Here is a 26,958-nt window from a genome sequence, read left to right on the forward strand (position 1 = left end):
GCCCTGACCCCAACTCCACTCAGCTGCCCATGCTTCTGGAGAGAGCCTACTGCCACAACCCATCCTCACTTAACTGCCTCCAAGTTAATGTTCACATGCATAATTACATATTTTAGAACACACCAGGCAAGCAGAAAGAAATTAAGAGGTATTTTAGGTCTATTGTTGCTCAACACAGAGAAGCTTTTACAACAGCTGTCTGTTTGAGAAACACCCGAGTAGCAGGACAGACCTGGACCTGCAGGCTCCAGTTCATGGTGCAGAAGCGCAGTCATGGTTGAGGTTCAAAAATCCCAATTTCTCTAGATTCCCACCTAAGTCTGTCAGAGTGACTTTTGAAAATGTAAATCAGATCCTGTCACTCCCCTACTTAAAACCCTTCAAGGGCTCCTATCACATTCAAAATGGAGCCCAATCTTCATCACAGTCTGGCTGTTCCCTCTTCCTCCAGCCTCAGGGAGGGACTCCTTGCTCCTCTACTGGCCAGCCCCAGGCTCCCCTTCTGTTCCTCAAGCATGTTCCTTTGCAACTCAGGGGCGGGGGCTTGCACTTCCCTCTGGCTTGAACAGTCCAGCCCTCGCCCTTTCCCTGGTGACTCCTTCCTCCTCACTCATCTCTGTGTTGCCCGCTGCCTTAAAAAGGGCCTTCCTGCCCAGCCCTTCAAACACGGCACTCACACCTGCACCCTCCATCACATCAAGGGAATGACAGTGCTTGCTTACTTGGGTTCTTTTTGTTCTTCCATTTAAAAAAATTTTATTGTAGAAACACTTAATGTGAGATCTAACCTGTTAACAGGTTTTTAAGTACACCATACAGTACTGATAACTACAGGCACACGCTGTACAGTGGATCTCCAGAGCTTATGCATCTTGCCTACCTGAAACTTTATACCCGATTAGCAACTCTCCCTTCCCCCACCCCCTGGCAACCATCATTCCATTTTTGTTTTTGCTTCCATGAGTTTATTTTAGATACCTCATAAAAGTGGATTCATGCAGTTCTCGTTCTTCTGTGAGCATCTGATTTCATTTAGCTAATGTCCTCCATGCTCACCCATGTCATCACACACTGCTTACTTGTTTTCTCATTTACTCACTGAGATGTGAGCTAAGAGAGGGCAGGGACATTGTCTATCTTGTTACTGCTTTGATCCTGGCACCTAGAATAGTACTTAGGGCACTTAATTTGGTATAAAAATAAATGGGTTAAATGAAAAGAAAATTAGACGGTTACTAAGTCCTTTTACATTTTTGAAAATAAAGTTTATCTAAACATGTTTAGGAGCCCTCTAGACATTAGACGTTGTGGGGTACTACGCAGAAGATCCAGATGAGTCAGACCCTGCTCACTACCTGGGAGGGGGCTGCAACACACATGCGCGCGTGTGCGCGCACACACACACACACACACACACACACAAGCTGTATTTAAAGCAGGGGTCCCAAAGTCCCCTGAGCATCAGAGTCACTGGGAGTGATTCACAATTATACTGATTCCTGGACTCTACCCAAATCCACTTAGCCCAATCCCCAGAAGTAGAGCTTGGGGATCTAAAGCGTCCAGGAAGATTCCCAGGATCCAGGAGGCTTGGGAGGCAGTGTTATCGAGGTAGAGAGAGGAAGGCTGCACAGAGAAGGCAGCATCTGAGATGGACTGAGATGGGTGGGATTTGGATATGCACTAATGGGAGAAGCTCAGGCACTTCTGATATAGGGAACAAAGATGCTAGGAGATGGTGAGGTAGGGGCAAAAAACAGCATTTGGTCCCAAGTGGCAGTGGCACAAGGGGAATAATGGTGAGATGAGATGGAAAGGTAGCCTGAAGACCCACTGTGGTGGGCCCAGGACACGGGGTTGTATAAAGTCTGGTTCTGAGGAGGGAGGGGAAGCATCAGGGCTGGGTTTCTGTGAGACTGATGGATAGCCATAAGCAAAGTCAAAGAAAAGCCATGAAAGGTGAGGGGACTGGGAAGAGGCTCGGACAACCTGGTCGGAAAGAAAATGACGACCAGAGTAATAACTAACATCTGCATGGAGTGTTATGGCCCCTAAAACACTTTTGACACACTTCATCCCATTCAAGCCTGGCAAGCAATTTCTTGAGCCAGAAATTGTGATTTCCAATTTACAGATAAGTAGTCAAGGTCTTAGAAAGGTTTCATGAGTTATCTAAAGTTATGGGTAGAAAGAGAGCATGCCAGGATTCGAATCCTGTTACTCTGATTCCAGAGGTATAGTGGGATTGGGGGGTGGGGGGCAAGGAGATAAAACTAGCCTTGAGTTTCCATCATTTCCAGGCACAGGGCTGAGTGATTAGCATATACTATTGAACCTCATCACAGCTCTGTGAGATAAGAAGCCCAGTTCACAGACAACGGTGCGTCTTATTCTTTTCCTCCAGAAACAGAAAGGAAGGGGTGGATGTGAGAGATGTTAAGAAGACAAAGCCAGTGCAATTTGGAAAATGACTGGGTGCAGGAGCAACGATGGAAGGGGGGACCCAGCCCCATGGGAGCCAGTGGACTTCTCTCCAGCACCCTGCCTGCATTTTCATTAATTGCCTCTTTGGGGCCTATTTTGGTTACCCGGGTCTCTTCACTTACATGTTCTTCACTTTTTATTTAAAACACTTTAGTACAAGAACACCACACAGATCCTTAGCTTCTTTCTGGTGGAATCAAAGAAAAGTTTAAAAGAAACTGATACTGCAGTCACTTCAAAGGAGATGAGTTTTCATCAGGCAGGGATAAAAGAGACCTGGGGACTCCTCCCAGGTGTCATTTCTCACCTCTGGATGCCACTAAAAGATGATCGACAATGCCTAATTAGGGCCACAAAGACACACACTTTAGACTCACCTCAGGTGGAAGCAGTGTTTTAATAAGGTCATTCACTTTTTATATCACTATTAAAAACTGTTTAAACAGAAATCAACCTTTATGTTACATTTACAAAATACAAAGTTTAAAATCCTACATAACAAAGCAAGTATTTTTGCCTCTGAGTTATCACCTCTGTGTTTAAAAATACATACATAATGGCTTCATCTTTCTTTCCTGGTGGACAGAGAACATGCATGTGTTTTAGCTGGTTCTAAACTGCAAGACTGAATACAGATGCTAATTAACTTCCCATTACCATCTGGGTCTTACTTCCAGGATCAAATGTGCACCTCTCTCCTTAACTTCTGTTTCCAGTGCAGCCCAGAGCCCAAAAAGGTCTAAACGGTCCTAAGGGGACACCAAAAAAAGAGTGGCTCATCTCCAGCTCTCTTCCTTCTCAGAGGGAGTGGGTAAGCCTCAATTAATCCTTCATTTGACCACCTTGCTTCTTAAAGAGGCAAGGCAGATTTTTTGAACATTTCAGACACCACACCATCCAAGAAACACTTCAAATGATGGTGAGCAGACTTCTTCATCAATACCAGGAATGCTACAATTAACTACAGCAAATGTGGTGATAGACTTGTGGTATCCAATATAAAGAAAGCTAAAAATTACCCTGTCATTCACAAAACTCAAAATGCCAATGATTTTTAGCCCAAATAATAATTCTGTTCTGCTGTAGGGCTAATTTTACGAAAGGGTCAGGTATAGGGTATCAACAAGGAAAACCCAAAAGCAGGTAATATCATTTATAATCATTTCAGAATTCAGTAAGCCACCAACTCCCATACTGCAGAAATTTGCTGCCCTTCTGGCCATTCAAAGATATTTGAGACTTCATGGAAAACCTGCACCAACCTCCAGAAGAATAAAAGACACTACAAGCAGTGAACAGCTGTCATGTTCTACCTTCTCTCTCATCAGAACAAAATCATGCTTCAAAAGGGCACACACTATTTCATATAAATGTTGGCATTTGTATGAACTGAATATGTGCTATATTGAACACCATTCTAATATGCAAAATCTATTTGTGGAAAAAAATTATCTTCTAAGGACTATATCAAGGACTACATTAAGATCTCCAGAGATCTTCTCAAATAGCTTCAGGGCCATGCCAGAGGTTCACTGCCTTGTTCTATTTGCCTAAGAAGTATCAGTGGAATGATTTCCGTACTTTGCATTTCCACTAGTCCTGAGAGGATATCAAGACATTCTCCTTAGGACAAAAGTCGTGGCTCTGATGAACTCACACATGGTCTCTGGAGTAAATACGAAAAGTGACGATAAAGAAAATGTATCTTGCTATTTTTTTAAAAGCTAGATTCTTATTCAAAATATGTATTTGAAATTAATTAAAGAGATACATATAAATAATATAGAAAACAAAATTCAGGTGAATACTTTTCTGATTTTAAATCTGTAACCTAAAGAGCAATAAAAATTATAAATTGACAAATTTAATGTTTCAGAGACACTGGGAGGAGGACGGTATCAGGTACTCCTTTAAAAGTCATACGCCCAAAGTTAAGTTGTTATCAGCTTTAACAATTCTATTATAACTACAGCACTCTTTATGTTAGTCCCATGGTAACCATAAAGAAATTACAGCAGATACACAAATGAGAAAGATAAAAAACAAACAAAGCTTGGCAACACAGAAAACCATCAAACCAGAGCGAAAAAAAGTGAGAGGAAAAAAGGAAAAAAAATCTACAAAACCATGGAAAAACAATGAACAAAATGGCAGGAGTAAGTCCTTACTTATCAATAGTAATCCTGAATGTAAATGGATTAAATTCCCCAATTAAAAGACAGAATGGGTCAGGCGCAGTGGCTCATGCCTATAATCCCAGCACTTTGGGAGGCTGAGGTGGGTGGATCACGAGGTGAGGAGTTCGAGACCAGCCTGGCCAACACAGTGAAACCCTGTCTCTACTAAAAATACAAAAAATTAGCAGGGCGTGGTGGTGGGTGCCTGTAATCCCAGCTACTCAGGAGGCTGAGGCAGGAGAATCACTTGAATCCAGGAGGCGGAGGTTACAGTGAGCTGAGATCACGCCATTGCACTCCAGTCTGGGCGATAGAGTGAGACTCCGTCTCAAAAAAACAAAAAACAAAAAAACAAAGGGTTTTAAAATGAGCTGAAGACTTTAATAGACATTTCTCAAAGGAAGATATACAAATGGCCAACAGGTATATGAAAAGATACTCAACATCACCCATCATCACGGAAATGCAAATCAAAACCACAATGAGATACCACCCCACCCCAGTTGGAATAGCTATTACCAAAAAGACAACAACAAAAAAAAGCCAAGTGTGGTGGCTCACACCTTTAACCCCATCACTTTGGGAGGCCAAGGCAGGAGAATCGCTTGAGCTCAGGAGTTCAAAAGCAGCCTGGACAACACAGTAGGACCCTGTCTCTACCAAAAAACAAAAAAATTGCTGGGCATGGTGGTATATGCCTGTAGCCCCAGCTACCTGGAGGCTAAGGTAGGCGGATTGCTTGAGTCCAGGAGGTTGAGGCTGCAGTGAGCCATGATCACGCCACTGCACTCCAGCCTGGGTGACAGAGGGAGACCCTGCCTCAAAAAAAAAAAAAAAATGCAAAGAAAATTGTTGGCAAGGATGTGCAGATAAAGGAACCCTTTACATTGCACACTGTTGGTGACAATGTAAATGAGTACAGCCACTTTGGAAAACAGGTTGGAGGTTCCTCAAAAAATTAAGAACCAAACTACTGTATGATACTGCAATCCCACTACTGGGTATATGTCCAGAGGAAAGAACATCAGTATATTGAAGAAATATCTGCACTCCCATGTTTACTGCAGCACTATTGACAATAGTCAAGAGATGGAATCAACTCAAGTGTCCAACAACAGATGCACAGATAGAGAACATGTGGCATATACACACTGTGAAAGTTAATTATACAAATTGGGTCACTCTTGTCATACCCAACTAAATCAGAGTTGAGGGGCCAAGGAAGAAAAGCACTAGGGACACATAGCACCTGCTCCAAGAGTTAAATGTTCCACAAGCTCAGGTGCTAAAACAGACTGCTGTAACCCTAAGACCAGTTTTACCTAGTAGCTGCTGAAATGACCTCCCAAGACTCTAACGCTGGTTTTATTTACCATCATCAGTCACCAATCAGAGCTTACCATCTCTCAAAAGCCTCTCTAGTGCCAATGAGCTTTCTTTCAAAACAATACATAACATTTCTCTTTCTAATAAAACTCCCAACTTTCTATTTGTTCTCTGGACATACCGAAGACCACCTGGTCTGTATGTATGCCCTGAATTGAAACTTCTTGCTTCCCAAATGTTTGTTTTTGAGACGGTGTCTTGCTCTGTCACCCAGGGCTGGAGTGCAGTAGTATGATCGCAGCTCACTGCAACCTCCGCCTCCCAGGTTCAAAAGATTCTCATGCCTCAGCCTCCCAAGTAGCTAGGATTATAGGCGTGCACTACCATACCCGGCTAATATTTGTATTTTCAGTAGAGATGGGATTTTGCCATGTTGGCCAGGCTGGTCTCAAACTCCTGGCCTCAAGTGATCTACCCAATTCGGCCTCCCAAAGTGCTGGGATTACAGGTGCGAGCCACCGTGCCTGGGGCCAAATAAAATGTTTTAAATTTAGAGATTCATCTCTATATTTTATTTGATTTTGGCAACTCAATGGAATACTATGCAGCCATAAAAAAGAATGAAATCCTGTTATTTGTGACAACATGGATTGATCTGGAGGACGTCATGTTAACTGAGAAGATCCAGACAAACTAAGACAAATACCACATGATCTCACTGATATGTGGAAGCTTAAAAAGATTCATAACACAGTAACAGAGAATAAAACAGTGGTTACCATAGAGGGGGTAGAGAGGGGAGGATAGGGAGAGGCTGGCAAAGGGGTACAAAGTTTCAGTTAGATAGGAAGAGTAAGTTCTGGTGTCCGATTGCACAGTAGAGTGACAATGGTTAACAGTAAGGTATTGTATATTACCAAATAGTTAGAAGAGAGGCTTTTGGATGTTCTCACCACAAATAATAAATGTATGAGATGACCAATATGCTAACTAACCTGATTTGATCATTATACAACATAGATACATCAAAACATCAAATTGTACCCCATAAATATAAATACAGTGTGTCAATTTTTTTTTAAAGTCATGATGTTATCCTGCTCATGATGTTATCCTGCTGAAAACTACTGCCCCACCTGAGGAGGTCAGATAGGAGCAGTCAGAGGTGGGGGAGGCAACAAAACAAGTATCATTCATCGTTTTTAAAATATTATTTTTTAACTGACAAAAATTGTATATATTTATGGTGTACAACATGTTTTGAAATACTTTTACATTGTGAAATGGTTAAATCAAGCTAATTAACACATGCATTTCTTCATATATTTATCTTTTTTGTGGTGAGAAAGCCTAAAATCTCCTGTCTTAGCAATTTTCAAGAAAACATCATTATTAGCTATTGTCACCCTATGATACAATAGAGCTCTTGAACTTCCTTCTCCTCTCTAACTGAAATTGTGTATTCCTTGACATTTCTTCAGTCCCTACTCCCAGACCTTGGTAGCTACCATTCTACTGTTTCCATGAGTTCAATTTTTTTAGATTCCACATATAAGTGAGACCACATGTACACCTTTGTCTTAAAAGAGACAGTGCTGGCTACAGTTCTGAGTAAGATGAAAAGTGCTGGCCAGGTGCAGTAGCTCACACCTGTAATCCCAGCACTGCGGGAGGATCGCTTGAGCTCATGAGTTCAAGACCAGTCTGGGAAACATGGCAAAACCCCATATCTATTCAAAGATAAAAGAAGAAAGAAAAATAAAAGAAAAATGCCTCAGTCAGCAAGAATCAAACCAAAATCACTTACTTTCTTGCCAAAGCTAAACTAAGCTAAATTTAAACAAGCCACCCTGTTATCTATAATGAAACAGAGATTTTTATTCTGTAATCTCTTTCCCCAGGTTGGTCACCTTTTCTTGTGCGGTGTCACATTTAAGAACTCCAGCCAGTAGGCTTCTTCTGAGGCCATCCCTAGGTGAGTTGTGATTGCTGCTTCTGTCTATGATTTCTGTAAGATGCAGGACTGGGCTCACTGAATTTTCCCACAGTCAGCACAAAACACTAATATCAAAAGTGCCCACATTTCATTAAATGTGACAGCTCTTTCCTGCCCCCATGGCTCAGTGGAGCACTCCAAGGCTTAAAAGGAAGCATGTCCCTCCTTGCAAATGCCTAGTCTGAGATCAAAGATAGGGCTCTTGGCTTTGTGGAAATTTACGTCATTCCAGAGAAGTCGACATGACTTCCATCAATTTAAAAGATGCAGCTGATTAATTTCAGGCATGCTGCAGCTTTTTTTTTTTTTTATGCCAAACACTAAGCATTCAATACAGCCTGACAAACCAAACTGCACATTAAGAGCTTGTTGGAGCTAATAAATGTAGTTAATCTTGAGGGGGTGTGGGGAACGTATGACAATTTCTCCCACATTTGCTCTTTTACAAAAGGAAGTATATTTTCTTCTCTTGTCCATTATAGAGTGAGAAGGATTCCTTAAGTACCATCCCTCTCACTCTTCCAACCCTCTAAGGTTTTCTCTAATGACATATTTACAAGAACATGCCATTGCTGTCTGAGGTTACTAAGGGACCACTCACTCCCCCTAGGAATCAGGCTCTACTTCTCTCCACCTAAATGAAACTGCTTTCTCTAAGTCTAAAGGACACTTAAGACCTTCTGGTGGCTAAATACAAGAGTTCATCCCATTAAAAAGAAAAAAATATCCACTCCACCCGCCCTCTCCACCAGCTGCCCTGTCTTTCTTTCTTCCCCTTCACAGCTTATCTTCTTAAAGGAGCTGCTGCTGCCATTCCCTCACTGCTAACCCCACCGTCTTCAACCTAGCCTCAGGGTCACTGTCCCAGTGAAACAGTTCTTACTAAGGTGTCCAGTCATAAATGGTGCTGGGTCCCATCAGGTTTGACTTCCCTCCCAAGCTGGGGGCAGAAAATACCTTTTTTTTTTTTCTTTTTCTTTTGAGACAGAGTCTTACTCTGTCACCCAGGCTGGAGTATAGTGGCCCCATCTCGGCTCACTGCAGCTTTGGCCTTCAGGGTTCAAGTGATCCTCATGCCTCAGCCACCCAAGTAGCTGTGATTACAGGTGTGTGTCACCACGCCTGGCTAATTTTTGTATTTTTAGTAGAGGCACTATTTTTTTTCATATTGCCCAGGCTGGCCTTGAACTCCTGGCTTCAAGTGATCTGCCTGCCTTGGCCTCCCAAAGTGCTGGGATTACAGGCATGAGCCACTGCACCTGGCTGAAAATACTTTTTTTTTTTTTTTTTTGAGACGGAGTCTCGCTGTATCGCCCAGGCTGGAGTGCAGTGGCGCAATCTCAGCTCACTGCAAGCTCTGCCTCCCAGGTTCATGCCATTCTCCTGCCTCAGCCTCCCGAGTAGCTGGGACTACAGGAGCCCGCCATCATGCCCGGCTAATTTTTTGTATTTTTAGTAGAGACAGGGTTTCACCGTGTTAGCCAGGATGGTCTCGATCTCCTGACCTCATGATCCACCTGCCTCAGCCTCCCAAAGTGCTGGGATTACAGGCGTGAGCCACCGTGCCTGGCCTGAAAATACTCACTTTCTGAAGAGAGCTACAAATAAAGAGGTGAGATCCACCCCATTCTGGGATTACTGTGAGATGGAGAACTGACTCTGCTCCCAGCCACCGTCTTCAACACCCCTACCCCTTACTCCCAAGCTGGGAAGAGGAAAGATGAAGGGACTCCTTGGAGTCATTAAGTTGTTTGCTTATTGGGGCGCACTGTCATGTGATGGGAGAGGAAGAGATCTACTCCCAGAGGCTAGGGATGCCTGCAAAACTGACTTCTCATTCCCCAGTTGGATAAGCAATAAACCTGCTGATTTACTCTGCCCCCTACCTGAATGAGGGAAAGGAAACACAGAATACAGCACAGCAAGGTAGAGAGAAGCCTTACCCTCCCAGTTCTGCTTGCTTCACAGAACACTGGTTAAGGTGACCAGTTAGAGCATCTTCCAGCACCTGCCCAAAAGGGCCTCCTGCCAGAGCAAGGGGATACCAGTCTCAGTCACATTAGAGACACTTGACCACTGCCTCTCCTTCCTCCAGACCCAACATAGGAGGAATGGTTGGAGCCCAGAAGAAGGAAAGAGAAGAGGGATCGCAAAGGCAGACCACTGCTCTCTCTAACTACAGGCCTGGCAAGGGATAAACACATGGAAAGCTTCAAATCAAATGTCTGTTTTTGCAAGTGACAGCATTCCCAGACATATCCAAGTAAGTGGACATGGTAGGCTTAAGTTATTTGCTGAATAAATGACTGTACAGCTTTTTCTCAACCTGCCTCACCCCCCTTGTCCTTTCTGTCTCATCTCATTCATTCCCTCCTAGCCCTAATGTTTGTTGAAGGTTGATCCTATACAAGTTTCTGAATCTAATCATTGATAGGTGACTAAGACATGATCGCTGACCTCAAGAAATTTACCAGAAAAAATAAGAAGAGTACAAACTTGCATCCACTACAAGGCATTAAGGGAACAGTACAATGGGAGTTGTACAAAGCACCAAAGACATTAAATAAAAAACTCGAACTACTCCCTGAAGTATTAATACATCCAGACAGATTCTTCTGATCAGTTCAAATATGGAATGTTCATGCCTGCTTTCCCATGACTGCTGGTTCTTTGTCCCTCCTGCTAAAATGTATTTATCCTTGCTGTGTCGAAGATAGCAGTTCACACACTATTATCTGTGTCTGGATCCTGGAGAAAGCCAGGACCATCCTTATTCCTTGAGTATGGGGGAGGCCAAGGAGATTTCATTGTGCAGACTTGGATGAGCCTTGGAAAAGAGGTCAAAGAGGACAAGGTATGCATGGCCTCACTCGGAACATCACCATATCCAGTGTGGAGGAAATGTGGTTTTTGGTGGGGATAAAGGTGATGTCAATTATGTACACTTCCTCTCAAAGAGCATCTTACCAATAGGGAGATGGCCATGCATTGTACAGAACAGAACCACCATAACACTTACCCAAAATTCACATGGAGTCTACAGACTGTTCATTATCAGGCTATTAGTCAGAATTAACTAGCATTTAGAGATGCATACCTGCAGAAAGCAAATTGCTCTACATAATTTCTGGTTTCCTTGTCATCTTTAGCTTGCAGTCTTTCGGCAACCATTTCTGCTTCCCTCAATATTTCTGAACAAGCATTTTAATGATCATTATTTACCAGCATTAGAGTAATACATGCTCAATATTAATACATTTAGAAAACACAGCAAAGTTGATAGCAGACAAAATACGCATATTCTTAAAACTACGATTAATATGCTGGTCTATTTCCATTTAACCTCTGTTAGATTGAACAGCTATTTGAAATTAATATGTCCCATAAGCCAACTCTGGTAAAAATCATTAATAAACTAGGATATAAACTGCCATCTATAATCTCTTTCAATTATGAACAAGGTTGTATCTTCACAACTATAAAGCAACTGGAAGATTCCACTTAAAAAGATTAAATTCAGTGGAGGGAAAATTGGTTAAGGGGGTTGTTTAACGTCTGAATACAAGCTGGCACTCCTAATTTTTCAATTAGTTTTCCCAGCAGCCTAGTAGTTGGAATTATACTTGTCAAGATCTTAGGTAACTATCACTTCAGAAATAAGCCTCTTTAAACATTGATTTCTTTAATTGTTTAATCGTGTGATTCTGGGAAACAGAAAAAACCATAGTGTTAGCAATGTTTTCTTGACAAGTATATATATAAGTGCCATTATTTATCAAGATACTTAACAAGGATTTTCCATTTCAGTCTTTCATAATAGACATGCTATTCAATGTTATCTAAAATAAAAATTATTGGCTTACCTGATTAAGAAATTATGCAGTCCAACATCAAAATACCTGTTCAAAAGAGACATAGACAAGCATATCAATAAGAGATATTTATAGTAATGGTAGACTAGACAACTATATTTATAATTTAAATTCATAGTATGACTAAATGGATTGCTCTACCACAGTAGTTCTCAAGATGTGGCTGCTGGAGCAGCAGCATTCCTGGGAACTTGTTGGAATCGCGGCTTCTCAGGCCCCACCTCAGACATACCAATTCCAAAATTCTGGGGAAGGAGCCCAGCAATTAAACTTAACAAGCTCTCCAGGAGATTCTGGTGCAGAAACACTGCTCTCTAGTAGTGTAAGTGTCTCAGCAAGTGTAGCTCTCTCTAGAAATATAGGCCATGAGAGTAGATCTCCCAGGTACCTTCCACTTTTCCAATATATGAGTCCGTTTGTAATATTCGTGTCTCAGATGTTCACTTAAAATATATATATGTATATACACACACACATATATATATGGGTTTTTTTTTTTTTCTTGAGACAAGGTCTTGCTTTGTCACCTAGGCTGAAGTGCAGCGGTGCAATCACATTTACTGCAGCCTCAACCCCCTGGGTTAAACCAATCCTCCCACCTCAGCCCCCAGAGTAGCTGTGACTACAGGTGTGCATCACCACGCCTGGCTAATATTTAATTTTTTTAGTAGAGACATAGTCTGTATTACCCAGGGTGGTCTCAAACTCATGGGCTCAAGCAATCCTCCCACCTCAGCCTCCCAAAGTGCTGGGATTACAGGTGTGAGCCACCGCACTCAGCCCGAAATATGTTTCAAAAGCCCAACACCACACTAGCCAAAGGGAAGAAGGTGAGGGGGGGTTGGGCAGGGAGAGGCTGGTGTGGCAGTGAGTGGAGGGTCAACCTTGGCCTTCCAAGCCCCACCTAGTTGTAGTCCTGGAGCTTTCCACCTGAGAGAACAACCGTGTCCCATCTCTGGGTCTGCCTTGAGCAGGGGATTGGAAGAGCTGCAACTCCATGCGCTAGCTGGGGAGCCTGACTTTGTGCTTGAGCCTCACACCAGGCATCCCATAGCGCTGGGCTATGGCAGACCCTTTAAGTCACAGCCTTTTCCTGACACCACCAAACTGGTACAGTCCATATAAACGACACTGCCTTGGTTTCTCTAACTAGCATGCTTGTTCCTCCTGAACCTCTGATCATGTAGCCAGTGCCCTTCTCTCCCTTTGGGTCGGACTGTGAGTAAGAAGACCAGGTGGCCAGTGAAGTCTCACTTAGTCAGGAGGCTGAAGCAGGAGAATGGCGTGAACCCAGGAGGCGGAGCTTTCAGTGAGCCGAGATCACACCACTGCACTCCAGCCTGGGCGACAGAGTGAGACTCCATCTCAAAAAAAAAAGAAAAAAAAAAAGACCAGGCGGCCAGAATCATGATGATATAGTCCCCCAGGCAGAATCACTGCTCCCAACACCTAACGGGTGGTGGTTGCATCCCACCCACCAGTCTCGCCTCTTGGGTTGGCCATCTGACTGAGTAGGGCCTGAGTTAATTCTGTCCCTTTCAGACAAGAGGTAATGGACACAGGAATTCACCCTCGAGGGGGGTCTGACTGTCCAGACCCTGCCTGTCCCTAGCTTCCGGTGACACCCTTGACTCATCCCTGGAACATCCCATCATGCCTGGTACCTCGCCACCTGACATATGACAGGTGATTACTGACACTAAGATTCCCTGTGGGACACCTTTAAATGACAAGATTATTTTATGTGCTTAAGTATCTCTTTACAGACAATGGACACAGCATAGGTGAGAATAAAGAAACTCAAAGCCAAAACATGACAGACCTCATTTACTACATCACTGACCTAAAATAATTACATAATTCAGGAAAAACGGGATTCGAGATATATAAATTCCATTTATTCATAAGTCTTCTGCACAGAGCTCTTCTCTAAGGAGAGATCTACCTGTAGGGAGAGCTGATGTGTTTCATTTGATTTTACATTGACCTGGATAAGATGCTAAGTTCTTCCTAAAATTATATTTAACACAAATTTTTTAAAAATAGAAATGATCCCTTCTCTCAACCAAAACCAAGGCTACTTTGTTCAGCCCCATAAATAAATATCCACACCACAGACAGCAATTTTAAGGTTGCCAGATCTATAATATGGGAGGTAGAAGTATGTGTAGATTAAAACAAAGATTTCAGCTTCCTTCACTCATCCAAAGCTTGTAGAGCCTTTTCAATTACATTAGCGACAGAGACCAACAGACTCTGTTCCGGGAATCACAGGACAAAGCAGACATGGAAGGAATCACAGAGATCCGCAGTATATAGTGGGATCGGAGGAAGGCACTGAAACAGTAATGAAAAACCTAATAATGAGAAATTATATTTATTGTTTAGAATGTGGCAAGTACTATGTTTTGTGCTCACATATACATGCTGGTGAGGCAGGTACTGGTATGCCCAGAGCTGACAGCCAGTAGAAAAAAAGCTGGAAATCAAACTGAACCCTAAAATGCACGAATTACTTGCTCTTCCCAAGCACCCTGCTAAAAGCAGGGTTCTCACTGCCTTTCATTATTACTAATTGAAAATGATGGTTCATGTTAAAAGCTGATGTCTTCCCACTTCCACCTCATTTCTGCTTCTCCCAGCATGGCTGCCCTGCTCCAGGGAAGCCCACCTGCTTCTTCTCCCCAGGTGCCGCCCATCTCCTCCGTCTCAGCTAGCCAGGCTCTGGAAAGTGATGGAAGTTCACGTAAGCAGAGTCATACAGTATTTGTGCTTTTGTGTCTGAATGGCTATCAGTTTTAAAAAAATAAGGTTCACCCAACTCATGCCAACACCATCATTCTCATTCAACCTAGCCATGGTCTCCGGGGGTGATGTGGTAGTCAATTCATTTCTTTCCATTTCCAGGTGCCCTTCCTCATAGAAACGGTGGCCAGCCAAACCAATTCCCTCTCCCATCTCCTCCTCTACTTGTAACATGAGGCCTAGCTAAGGACACTAAGCTTTAGCACACCACCTACTGAATATTTAAAAACTAAATATATTTGAAACCATTTTTGCATTATAAAATATAACAATCTCTGAAAGGCAAAATATGTCTTTCTTTTTTTTTTAATTTTTTTTTTATTATACTTTAAGTTTTAGGGTACATGTGCACATTGTGCAGGTTAGTTACATATGTATACATGTGCCATGCTGGTGCGCTGCACCCACTAACTCGTCATCTAGCATTAGGTATATCTCCCAATGCTATCCCTCCCCCCTCCCCCCTCCCCACCACAGTCCCCAGAGTGTGATATTCCCCTTCCTGTGTCCATGTGATCTCACTGTTCAATTCCCACCTATGAGTGAGAATATGCATCATTCTCAGTAAACTATCGCAAGAACAAAAAACCAAAATATGTCTTTCTTATTCAACTAATAGCCAGGAAATTATCCATTCTTACAGCCCTGAAAGATTTCCATTGCAAAGCACATCTTAGGGCTTTGAAAATACTTCCCAATGACAATTCTGTATAGACACCCAATGCATGAAAGGATGAATGTATCTGAGAACTAATTCTAACTCCAGAGGTGGGACAAAGAGCAGGTTTTTTAAAAATCACCTGTAAATATAAGAGCCTTTGCAATGACTACAAGATATGGGTAGAATATACACAAGCTTTAATTTAATGCTGCCTCTCACCTTCCTTGGATCATGTGAGAAAGGCAGGCGAGGCTAGTGGAGAGTAAAGGGTTATAGTTTCTCACCATGCAGGCACAGTGCAGCGCACAGAGTGGAGAAGGGGGGATGTTAATAGTAAAAGCCAACACACACACACAGTGCTTAGCATGTGCCAGGCACTCGTCCATTCTACACACATACAATTATTTTTGCAATAACTATGAGGTAGATAGATACTATTATCATCTGCACCACAGAGGAAGAAACAGAAGCATAGAGAGGTTAAGTGATTGTTAGTTAGGGGTAAAACTAACACCTGAGCCCAGACAGTCTCCATTAGCCAGAAGACCCCCCAGGGAACAGTACCTTGGTTTTGAGGAATAAATGGTAGGAATGCACCAAGCTTAACTTCCTGAGTTTTGTTATTAGAGGGCTGAGTATCCCAAATCCAAAAATCTGAAATCTGAAATGCTCCAAAATCTAAAACTTTTTGAGCACCAATGAGAGACTCATAAAAATGCTCATGAGAGCACCTTCAGATTTCGGATTTTTAAATTTGAGATGCTCAACTAGTATAATTGCAAATATTCCAAAATCTGTAAAGCTCGAAATCCAAAACACTGATTTCTGGTCCCCAGCATTTCAAGTAAGGGATATTCAATCTGCATATTGCAGTTATTCAGTTGGTGCAAAAGTAATTGCATGTGGTCTTTGCCATTGACAGTAATGACAAAACCCACAATTACTTTTGCACCAACCTAGTACATAGGAAAGTGTCCTTAGAAGCACACGCTGAAGTACTCAGAGTGATGATGCTTCATGTCCACAACCTAACCTCAAATAATTCAGGGGGAAAATGTTACATAGGCACTGTGCTTCTAATGTTTGTGAGTTTAAGATTATTTCAACATTTTAAAAATGAAAGATAAAAAGCACACTCCTTGCAAAAGAAAAGCAAACAAGTTCATGTTTTTTGTGTATAGAGAGAAATTAACAGTGCATCCTAAAATCAGAATCTAATTTCTATAACTCGGATTAGTTTTTCCTCATATATTTTGTTTTTGAGCTGTAAATGAGTGAACATATATAAAATGAAAATCAAGACCACATGATAAAACCAGTGATAGCTATCTTACTGGCTGGAAGAATGAAGTGGTTCATAAAGCTGCTCTTCATAAGAGCCATTATCTCAATCTTACCAACTCCACCACCAATAAGTCAGGCAACATATTTGATATGACGCTAAAGGTTTGGCTTAAAGAATGTATATGCCTTTCATCCTGTTCCCATTAGAAAAAAATAAACCAAACATATTTAAAACTATAAACTGTTATTTAAATTTATGTGATATTTTAAAAATAAGTTATTTCATCATTACTTAATAATTTTATTAAGTATCATATGAGAAAGTGACTCTATCCAAAAGAAAACTATGGTCTACCCAACCAGAGGTCTAGTTCCATGTTACCAGAATTTGTGGGCTTTTGCAGCTTCTTCAGAATCATGAGTTCATTCTTCTATTATCATGATTATTACATAGTGACAAATTATAGTTGTATGTATTTATGGGGTACGAAGTGATGCTAGGACTTTTTTTTTTTTTTTTTTGAGAAGGAGTCTCACTCTGTCACCCAGGCTGGAGTGCAGTGGCATGATCTCGGCTCACTACAACCTCCACCTCCCAGGTTCAAGCAATTCTCTTGCCTCAGCCTCCTGAGCAGCTGAGATTACAGGTGCATGCCACCATACCCAGCTAATTTTTTGTATTTTTAGTAGAGATGGGGTTTCACCATGTGAGCCAGAATGGTCTTGATCTCCTGACCTCGTGATCAACTCGCCTTGGCCTCCCAAAGTGCTGAGATTACAGGCATGAGCCACCATGCCCGGCCATGCTATGATTTTTGAACATAATGTGGAATGATTAAATCAAGCTAATTAATATATCCATCACCTCAAATTTTTTGTCATTAGAATATTTGAAATTTACTCCATCAGTGATTTTGAAATGTACAGTATGGATTTCCTCTTTACCATGGTAAACCTAACTCATGTTCCTTCCAAAGAGTTCAGGGGTGGGGCCTCCCTTGTGGGGCCATCTTTAATTTCAAAACACTAGCAATCCAATGAACTCTAGAAATATATTCTCATGGCCAGGTGCGGTAGCTCACGCCTGTAATCCCAGCACTTTGGGAGGCCAAGGCAGGTAGATCACAAGGTCAAGAGTTCAAGACCAGCCCGGCCAAAATGATGAAACCCTGTTTCTACTAAAAATACAAAAATTAGCCAGGCATGGTGTTGGGTGCCTGTAATCCCAGCTGCTAGGGAGGCTGAGGCAGGAGAATCACTTGAACCCAGGAGGCGGAGGTTACAGTGAGCCGAGATTGCACCACTGCACTCCAGCCTGGGCGACAAAGCAAGACTCCGTCTCAAAAAAAAAAAAAAAGAAAAAGAAAAAAAAAAGAAAAAAGAAAAACGTTTTCTTTAGTTTTTGTATACAGATGGAAAAAGCACCTTAAGGAGCTACAGTAGGAAAAGAATACACATTGTTTTCTTAGAAGTATATGCCAAACACTGGGCTAAGCACTCTGTATATTCTCAATTTTTAATCTTCACCACAACCCTGTGAAATAGGTCCTATTTTATGAAGGCTTGTGTCTTTATTCCCAGTCTCATGGCTAGTAAATGCTGAATCAGGATCTAGCTCAGAGCAGACACCAATGTCTGTGCTTTTTCCTTCATATATTCAACCACAGACTCATTTAACGAATATTTACTATGTGCCCATTCTGTGCTAGATACTGGAAATTCAGTAATGCACAGCACATAACCTCTGCTTCAGGGAGAATAGAGCCTAAAGGGATGGCAAAGTCAACAATAATTTCAATGCAGTGTGATTGATAACTAATCAATCATTCTCTCCCACAACAGACCAAAAACTTCATAAGGGCAAGAACCAGAGCCTGCCGGAAAGCAATAAATGTCATTGAGTGAAGCAATGTGTGAATGATAGGCCTGTAATAAGGTACCAATGCTTCTGTCTGCTCTGGCACTTAGCATCATACACTGCACATAGAAGAGGCTAAAAAGTAGTTATTTAATACACTGATTATTTTATGTAAGTACATAAAATAAATACCCACAGATAAAAATAGGGGTTCTCTTCTGAAATAAGATAGTGATCAAACTGTAGCACAATCATTCTTATCACCTTTTAAGGAAATAGTCTCACAACTAACCAGCCCACAGAAAACCAGGATTTCCTCATGAGGAGACATAAGGAACACGGATCCTGTACATATTATTCTTAGCTCCTTCCAGAAATTAAAAACAGAAAATCTTGTGTGTATGATACGCAAGTTTTGCTGTCTGCACATCAACTGATAGCAGCCATGGGGAGGCAGATTTCAGCTTGAGATAAAAAAACTGGAATGGATGACCTTTAAGATTCCTTTAAGCCTCAAGTTTCCAAGTTCGTGTTTCAGGCACTTTCAGGCAGCATCTCTAAGTATGAATGCTCCCTCCCACAGCAGCAGCTCCTGTCTGATTACCATCAGCAAATTAGTAGACTGTGCCCGGGCTAACACATCCGTGGCAGCCCTGCCGGTTTATTTATGATGATTATGACTGCTGTACTCATTAGAGCCTCACAGTGCATCAAAATTAGGCTTGTTGGGCCTGACAAAGTGGTGCTGCCCATATGCTTACTCACAGAGCACAGAGGTTTATATATCACCTAGCTTAGAACTGCTCCTTTGACGGAGGAGGGGTGGGGCCCACACACCGTGTCCATGGCAGAACTCAGACCAGAACCCATGGCCAGTTCCAGGACTTGTTCTGCTCTAACAGGCTGCCTGCCCTTTGGGGTACTGTCCTTCCTCCCAGACTAATCTCGGCTGGGTGGAAGCTAGGGATAAAAACAGCAACAGACTATGGCCAGGAGTGGCAAATACCATACAACTGAGGTATGTTTTAGAACCACTGTTGTCATGGCCACTTAGCATGACACAGGCAGGGCAGCATGTAGACAATGTACCAAAATTTAGCTGTCAATCCTTGCCTCCACCTCTTCCACTTGCAATCTTCAGTCTTTTATCACTACGCTTGTTTATCCTATTAATAGGCTGCCTGAGTTCAGCCTTTACATTCCTGTCTGGGAAGTTTGAGAACTAATTTGCACAGCTGGGGGCAAAAACCAAAGCACATCGCTAGGGTGATAAAGTTTATACCTAGACTCAAGAAGCCCTGATTAGTTCCAGCTGGCCTACCTAACCCAATTTTGGAGAGCAGACAAGACCTGAAAGTGTATCTGCCCTAATCTCCTCCTCACTTGACTAATTCGGAAGCAGAGAATAAGGAATATGAAATAATTGAAATACAACAAACAGCAGAGCTGAGGCTGATCGACCAGGCCCCCTAGACCCCAGCTTTTTGTTCAAAGTGTCCCAATGCTGCCCTCCTCTCAGTCTCAAGCAACATCTTTATTTTCTAAGGATGCCTGAGGCACAATTCTTAGAATAGGCTTCCTGATGACATCACATAGTAACTGGCACCATATCATACCATCTTCAGCTCCATCTGTTAACCTACGTCTCAACCTGCTCACAGTCAAGAATAAAAAGTTGGGCCAGGCGTGGTGGTTCATGCCTGCAATCCCAGCACTTTGGGAGGCCGAGGCGGGTGAATCACCTGAGGTCAGGAGTTCAAGAACAGCCTGGCCAACATGGTGAAACCCCGTCTCTACTAAAAATACAAAAATTAGCCAGGTGTAGTGGTGGGCACCTGTAGTCCCAGCTACTTGGGAGACTGAGGCAGGACAATCGCTTGAACCCAGGAGGTGGTTGTTGGAGTCGAGATCACACCACTGCACTCCAGCCTAGGCAACACAGCGAGACTCCATCTCAAAAAAAAAAAAAAAAAAAAAAAAAAAGAATAAAAAGCTACGCCGGGAACATAGTGAGAAGTGAAGTGAAAATAAACTTAGACACTTAGACTAGCATGATCCCAGTTGGCAGTCAAACACGTTTTGTGAAATACCAAGGTCTGATGGAAAAGTAGAAAACAAGCCCTGGGAGGACAAACTCCTCAGAACAAACACGGTGAAAACAGTCCTGAGTTACCGCATGACATGCTCTTATGGATCAGACAAGTGTGTCTGCCATCAGATCATCAGGAAGGAGGGTCTGGGAAAATAGCCCACAAGCTTGAGATCTGGGCATTTCACACTGCTGAAGGAAAGGTGAGAAGGCACCAGTTCCAGGCATCATCAGCTCAGGAGTGAAGACATCCCCCCAGCAGCAGTGGAAATCATGATGCACTGAATGTAGAATTAGAAATTCGAGATCTGGATTCTGGCTCTACCACGTAACAGCATTTGACCACAGGCAAAAAGTTAATCCCTCCATGGCTCTGTTTTCTTAACTGTGGCATGGATACAATGATACCAAGAGCAGAAAAGGGAATAAATGTAGTAGGTACAAATGCTTCAAAAACATTCTATAAATTTTCAAGATTGTTTTCTCTCCTCCTTAGACGTCATTAAGAATCCTAACAGAGTATTCTCCAAACTATATTAATGCTATAATTATCCAGGAAATATTTATCGAGTACCTTCTACATGCTCAATAGAGCTACAAGAGATGCTTAGGATATAGCAATGAACAAGAAAAGTTCCTACCCTTGTGAGTATTCTGGAAACAAGTCCTTTATTGGATGTGTAATTTGCAAATATTTTCTCTCAACCTATAGCTTACCTTTTCATTTTCTGAAAATGTCTTTGAAGCACAAAAGTTTTGAATTTCAAAAATCCAATTGATTGATGTTTTTCTTACTGTGGATCATGCTTTTGGTGTTATATCTAAGACATCTTTGCTTAACCCAAGATCTTGAAAATTTTTTATGTTTTCTTCTAAAAGTTTCATAGTTTAGCACTTAAAGTTCATGATCTACTTTGAGTTAATTTTTGTGCGTGGGGTGAGTATAAGGGTCTAAATTCATCTTGCTTTTTATCTCTTCATGTAAAAATGTCTGTTGGACACACTTGCCAAATGAAAGGTCACTGGCAACTTTGAGGAGTAGCTTCATTGAGTGGTGGAAATGGAAGCCAGACTAGAGCCAAGTGAAGAGAGGATGAGAAGGAGAGGAGGACACTACCTGGTGTGGATAACTCTAATGAGGAAGAGTTATGTCCTGAAGGAGAAGAGGAACCATAGTCACCAAACAAAGATGAAACAAACAAGGTTGGTGTTTGTTCATTTGGGGGAAAGTCTTCCATTGTAACCAGGTGATAGGTACAGAAGATTTAGAAGAAGATGAATGCAAATGGCAGTGATTTGGTGGAGAGAAAATTTTCAAGAGTATAAAGCAAAGTCATCAGATGACAGAAAAGTAGATAGGAGTTACATGTGGGCATTTGTTGGTTTTGCTTGCTTGCTTGTTGGTTCTGAGGGAAAGCCTGGCTTCCTTTGGGGACTTACCTCTCACCTACTGTGTCCTGTTCTAGTAGGACAATTAAACCTCATCCCTGCCTTGCTAGGAGCAAGGGCAAGGCAGTCAGGCTAAGTAAAATTAAATATTGAATACATAGTGGCTCATGCCTGTAATCCCAGCACTTTGGGAGGCCAAAGTGGACAAATCATTTTAGGCCAGGAGTTCGAGACCAGCCTGGCCAACATGGCGAAACCCTGTCTCTACCAAAAATACAAAAATTAGCTGGGTGTCATGGCACATGCCTGTAGTCCTAGCTACTCGGGAGGCTGAGGCATGAGAATCACCTGAACCCAGGAGGTTGCAGTGGGCCAGGATTGTGCCACTGCACTCCAGCCTGGGTGACAGAGGGAGACCGTCTCAAAAAAAAAAAAATCTTCAGTATACAGACAGCATATTGAGTATACAGTATAAGCTAAATTAAATCTTGAGTATATAGACAGCAGGAAAGAAAAAAAAAATTGAGGCTGATTCACTCCAGGTGTTGTGCCTTAATATGACCATGATACCACTTTGCTGACCTATTATAACTACAATAAATTCTGTTAAAGTAATTCTAAACATGAATTTATAAGTTGTTGTCTATTAAGAAAATAATAATTAGTACTTCAGTAGAACTTTAAATTTACAAAGCATCATCACAAACATTTCTTAACAAACTATAAGGAAAATAGGGCTTGTATATTACAGGCATTTAACAGCCAATGGTACCTAACAGAGCCTGGCTCTTAGCACTTAGTACAAGCCTGATAAATATGTAAATGCATGAATGCATGATTCAATGATTTTCCTACAATTATGTGGCCAATAAGGGACCTGATTTTAACTTAAACTCAGATTGCCTCACTAAAAATTCAGCGATTTTCAAATGACATATGTACTATAAATTAAATGAGATATACTTTTCAAAAGATTATGCTTATAATTTCTGGACTAGGAAAGATTTCTTTTTTTTTTTTTTTTTGAGACAGAGTCTTGCTCTTTTGCCCAGGCTGGAGGGCAGTGACGCAATCTCGCCTCACTGCAAGCTCTGCCTCCCGGGTTCACGCCATTCTCTTGCCTCAGCCTCCCAAGTAGCTGGGACTACAGGCGCCCACCACCACTCCCGGCTAATTTTTTGTATTTTTAGTAGAAATGGGGTTTTACTGTGTTAGCCAGGATGGTCTCTATCTCCTGACCTCGTGATCCATCTGCCTCGGCCTCCCAAACTGCTGGGATTACAGGCGTGAGCCACCGTGCCTGGCCAGAAAGATTTAATTCTTAAAAACAATGAACCACTGATAAGCAAAATATAATAACATTCCACTTAAAAAAAAAAAAAAGAAGAAGAATAGAGGAGACCTAAAATATAGGCAGAGGGGTTGCTAATTGCTGGAATAGGACTAAGGATGAGGGTTCCCACATATTAACAAAATTAAAGCATCCAATAAGATGGGCAGAGCTTTGTTTAAAAAAAAAAGGGTGGGGGTAGGCAGCTCAGGGAGAAGATCTCGGATGAAGCAAGGCAGTGTTCTTGATGTGCCAGTTTTTGTGTGTGGACATTCCTTCCTTCTAAGCACTGGCCTGTACCTCAGAGGTGAAATGCCTATAAACTAGCACTTTCCAGATTCCCTTTTCAGCTGACTTCTGATTCAGTTCTCCCAATGAGAGGCACTCTCATAAGAACTGAAGGGAAAAAAGCAAGAAAAGCCATTTTTCCCCAGGAGCAGCTGGGGACAGGACTGTGGACGTCAGCAGATTGCAGACATGGGTTTTGTTAGCTGCTTCTGCAGTGAGGGACTCTTGAGACCCCACTTTGGTGCTGCAGGCAGCCAAGATCAGCAGCAGCAGCTTCCAACAGCCTTCCAACCCTCCACTCCACCACCCCTCTATGAGTTTTGTGTGCCTCCACTTCCCTGTAGTTAATCCTTGCCACCCAAAATATCTTGAGTGGTTTCTATTTTCCTGCCCAAACTCCAATGCAACCGATGAAGCAGGGCAAAGCTGCTGGGGCAAAAGGGAGAACGGGGAGGAGATAGGACAGAAACAGATGTGCCAGGAGATTTCAAGCATCTGCAAAGGGCAGAGGTTGGGGCAACAGAGTCTATGGCCCAAATTAGAATGGCAAAGAAATCCATTTAATGAATATTTAAAGTGCCTACTATGTGCCAGGCATGGCATTAGAGGCTAGAAAAATAAAACTGAACAAAGCAGAGTGTGGTCCTCCAGCATTCAGTCTGGTGGAGGAAACATAAGTGATGCAATGAATCCAGAACAAAGGGACAAATGCCAAAGAAGAGATAAGCATGAGGTGCTGTGAGAGCTCTTGAGCTGGTGTTTACATTTTACCAGCACGGGGGAGGGCAGGAGAGGCGCGCAGGAAGGGCTTCCCAGAGTTGCTGATGCTCTAGCTGGGCTTTGAAGAAAAAGAAGTTGGACAGCCTGGTGTGGGAGGTACTTCCCAGGTAATATGTCAATTCCATAGTGTTTAGGATCCTCACTGTGGAAGCCAACTGGCAACAGTCCCCACAGAACATCACTTGAGTTGGTGACTGATAAGGGGAGCTGGCTCCAGGGCCACAGGAGATGCTGACAAATGTTCTCTTCTTTCTTCCAAGTAGCACTTCAGTAATGATGCCCAGAAGGCAACCAAAAGCAGCAAGATTAAGAGGAGAGAAGTCTACATCCCTAATGGAACCACAGAGCCCTGCTGATCTTTCTGCCCAGGTTGCCCTTGACAACCACACTACTGAGTATCTCCAAACAGAGAACAAGGATATATGACTTACACCTCCTCTCCATGATGCCCCAAAAATTACGTACAGACACCGGATTCAGCATCTGCTTATAGAGTAAACTGCACCCAAGATACCCAGAGCTTCAGGAAACAAAAGAAATTAGGTTAGGCTTCTAAGGGTTGACTTCTGGGAGCTGGGTAATTAAACGAGTCAATACTTACCAAAAAGGTGCCAGCAGGTCACAAGAATTCAACACAAAACTAATATAAGGCTATTATTAATACAATCTTAAAAGCTGAGCATCTTCCTGCATGTATATTTTTATAATCGGTCATCTTATTAAAACCTCATTCTACCCTTCAGCAGTTTGTGAATACATCATCACAACAAGTGATTATTCATGACATGTGTTTGATGAATCTGTTCATTATGGTTTGAAAAGTAGACATCACATGATCCCTTCAAGGATCTAGTTTCACCTCTCAGAATAGTTGAACATTTGGCCTTGCCCCTGTTAGTAACCCAAAGCCAACTGCTTTGAAAAGTTGCTTAACTGGAATGAGGTACACAGGCTTTCCCTCCTTTTATATTGAAACAAAAGACTTTTTGCCATAACCAGGACTCAAAAGACAACAGTCATTATATCTAAAAATGATACTTACAAATTTTGAAAATATATTTGACTTTATTATCATTCTCATTCTAATTTGTGTCCTTTCCTTTCTCAGTTTTATTCTCATGCTCATGATATATTGGAGCTTTAAGAATTCCCATTTGATTATTTATTCCCTACTTGACTAAGATATAAGTAGAGTTTCAGGGTTTTAAAACAACAAGCTCTCCTACTCTTTGCAGCCGCCTCTCCTAGGCTTACTAATTACCAGCAAAATGTCTAAGTGTCTCCTTGGGCATCTCTTTCACTTAAGTGGCTGAGCTAATCTAAGTGAATATGGCTATTTTCCCTTCCATAATTTTTTTTTTTTTTTGAGAGAGAGAGAGTCTCTCTTTGTCACCCAGGTTGGAGTGCAGTGGCACAATCCCAGCCCACTGCAACCCCCAACCCCTGGGTTCCAAGGATTCTCATGCTTCAGCCTCCCGAGTAGCTGGGACTAGCTAAAGGCATGCACCACCATGCCCAGCTAATTTTTTTGTATTTTTAGTAGAGATGGGGTTTCACCATGTTGGCCAGGCTGGTCTTGAATTCCTGGCCTCAAGTGATCTGCCCACTTTGGCCTCCCAAAGTGTTGGGATTACAGGCGTGAGCCATGACACCCGGCCACTTCCATAGCTTTCCATCAAATTATTTTTACTGAAGTCCAGAAGAAAAAAATTAAGGAGCCACAATTTGTGAACTGTCAACGTCACAACGCAGCATAGGCAGGTGTGGGGAATGGGAAGCAGAGACCAGAGGGACATGGATGAGGATGGAGTTCTGCAGGGCTCTGTCACAGCTTGAGGCTTGAGGTTCAAGGCAGTGTGATACAGATGGTCTTCTCAGGACTAAGCAGGGCATAGGCTGATTCGCACAGCAGAGGCTGCAAGGAAAAATAAAAATAAACTGCAAGGGCTGGGTGTGGTGATTCATGCCTGTAATCCCAGCATTTTGAGAGGCTGAGGCGGGCAGATCATGAGGTCAAGAGATTGAGACCATCCTGGCCAACATGGTGAAACCTGGTCTCTACCAAAAATACAAAAATTAGCCAGGCATGGTCATGGGCACCTATAATCCCAGATACTCAGGAGGCTGAGGCAGGAGAATCACTTGAACCCAGGAGATGGAGGTTGCAGTGAGCTGAGATCGCGCCACTGACTCTAGCGTGGCCACAGAGCGAGACTCCGTCTTAAAAAAACAAAAAAAAGAAAAGAAAAAAAAAACAGACTGCAAGGCAAGGAAGCAATACATATAAAAGAGTGCCTGGCCTTTCATAATCCACTATGCCAACAGTTGCTTTTGTTTTTCCTTTTTCCTAGTTATAATTAATACTAAAGCCGGGTGAGTGGGCCAGGCCTACAACACCTTCAGTAGCCACCCATTGCTCAGACAGCATTCTGGACAGAGAAGATGTCACTTCATAAAGCTGACTGATAATGTTGCCAGGTCTTCAGGGATATGCACAGGTGAGAACATAAAGGGGCCTTCAGTGTTCTCTAGCTGAGTGGTTCTCAACCTGCTCACTCAAGCTACCAGTGGTCCCTATCTGTGTTATAAAAACTAAATTCCTCTCCCACTGAATGTTAC

At 42.3% G+C, this 26,958-nt stretch overlaps 1 protein-coding gene across 6 annotated transcripts in view; it reads right to left on the reverse strand.

Moving 5' to 3' along the window:
• The window catches only part of HHAT (hedgehog acyltransferase), a 347,324-nt gene that overhangs the window by 151,739 nt on the left and 168,627 nt on the right, over positions 1-26,958 (reverse strand). For all 6 annotated transcript variants that reach the window (XR_010150711.1, XM_016938140.4, XM_001169263.6 and 3 more), the window contains one exon: positions 11,847-11,882. Coding sequence is in view for 5 of the 6 variants with exons in the window: in XM_016938140.4 (XP_016793629.3) it covers positions 11,847-11,882 (36 nt within the window). In the remaining variant the exon portion in view is untranslated. The remainder of the gene's footprint in view (positions 1-11,846; positions 11,883-26,958) is intronic.

This window comes from Pan troglodytes, chromosome 1 (assembly GCF_028858775.2).
Source record: "Pan troglodytes isolate AG18354 chromosome 1, NHGRI_mPanTro3-v2.0_pri, whole genome shotgun sequence".
Lineage (NCBI taxonomy): Eukaryota > Metazoa > Chordata > Mammalia > Primates > Hominidae > Pan > Pan troglodytes.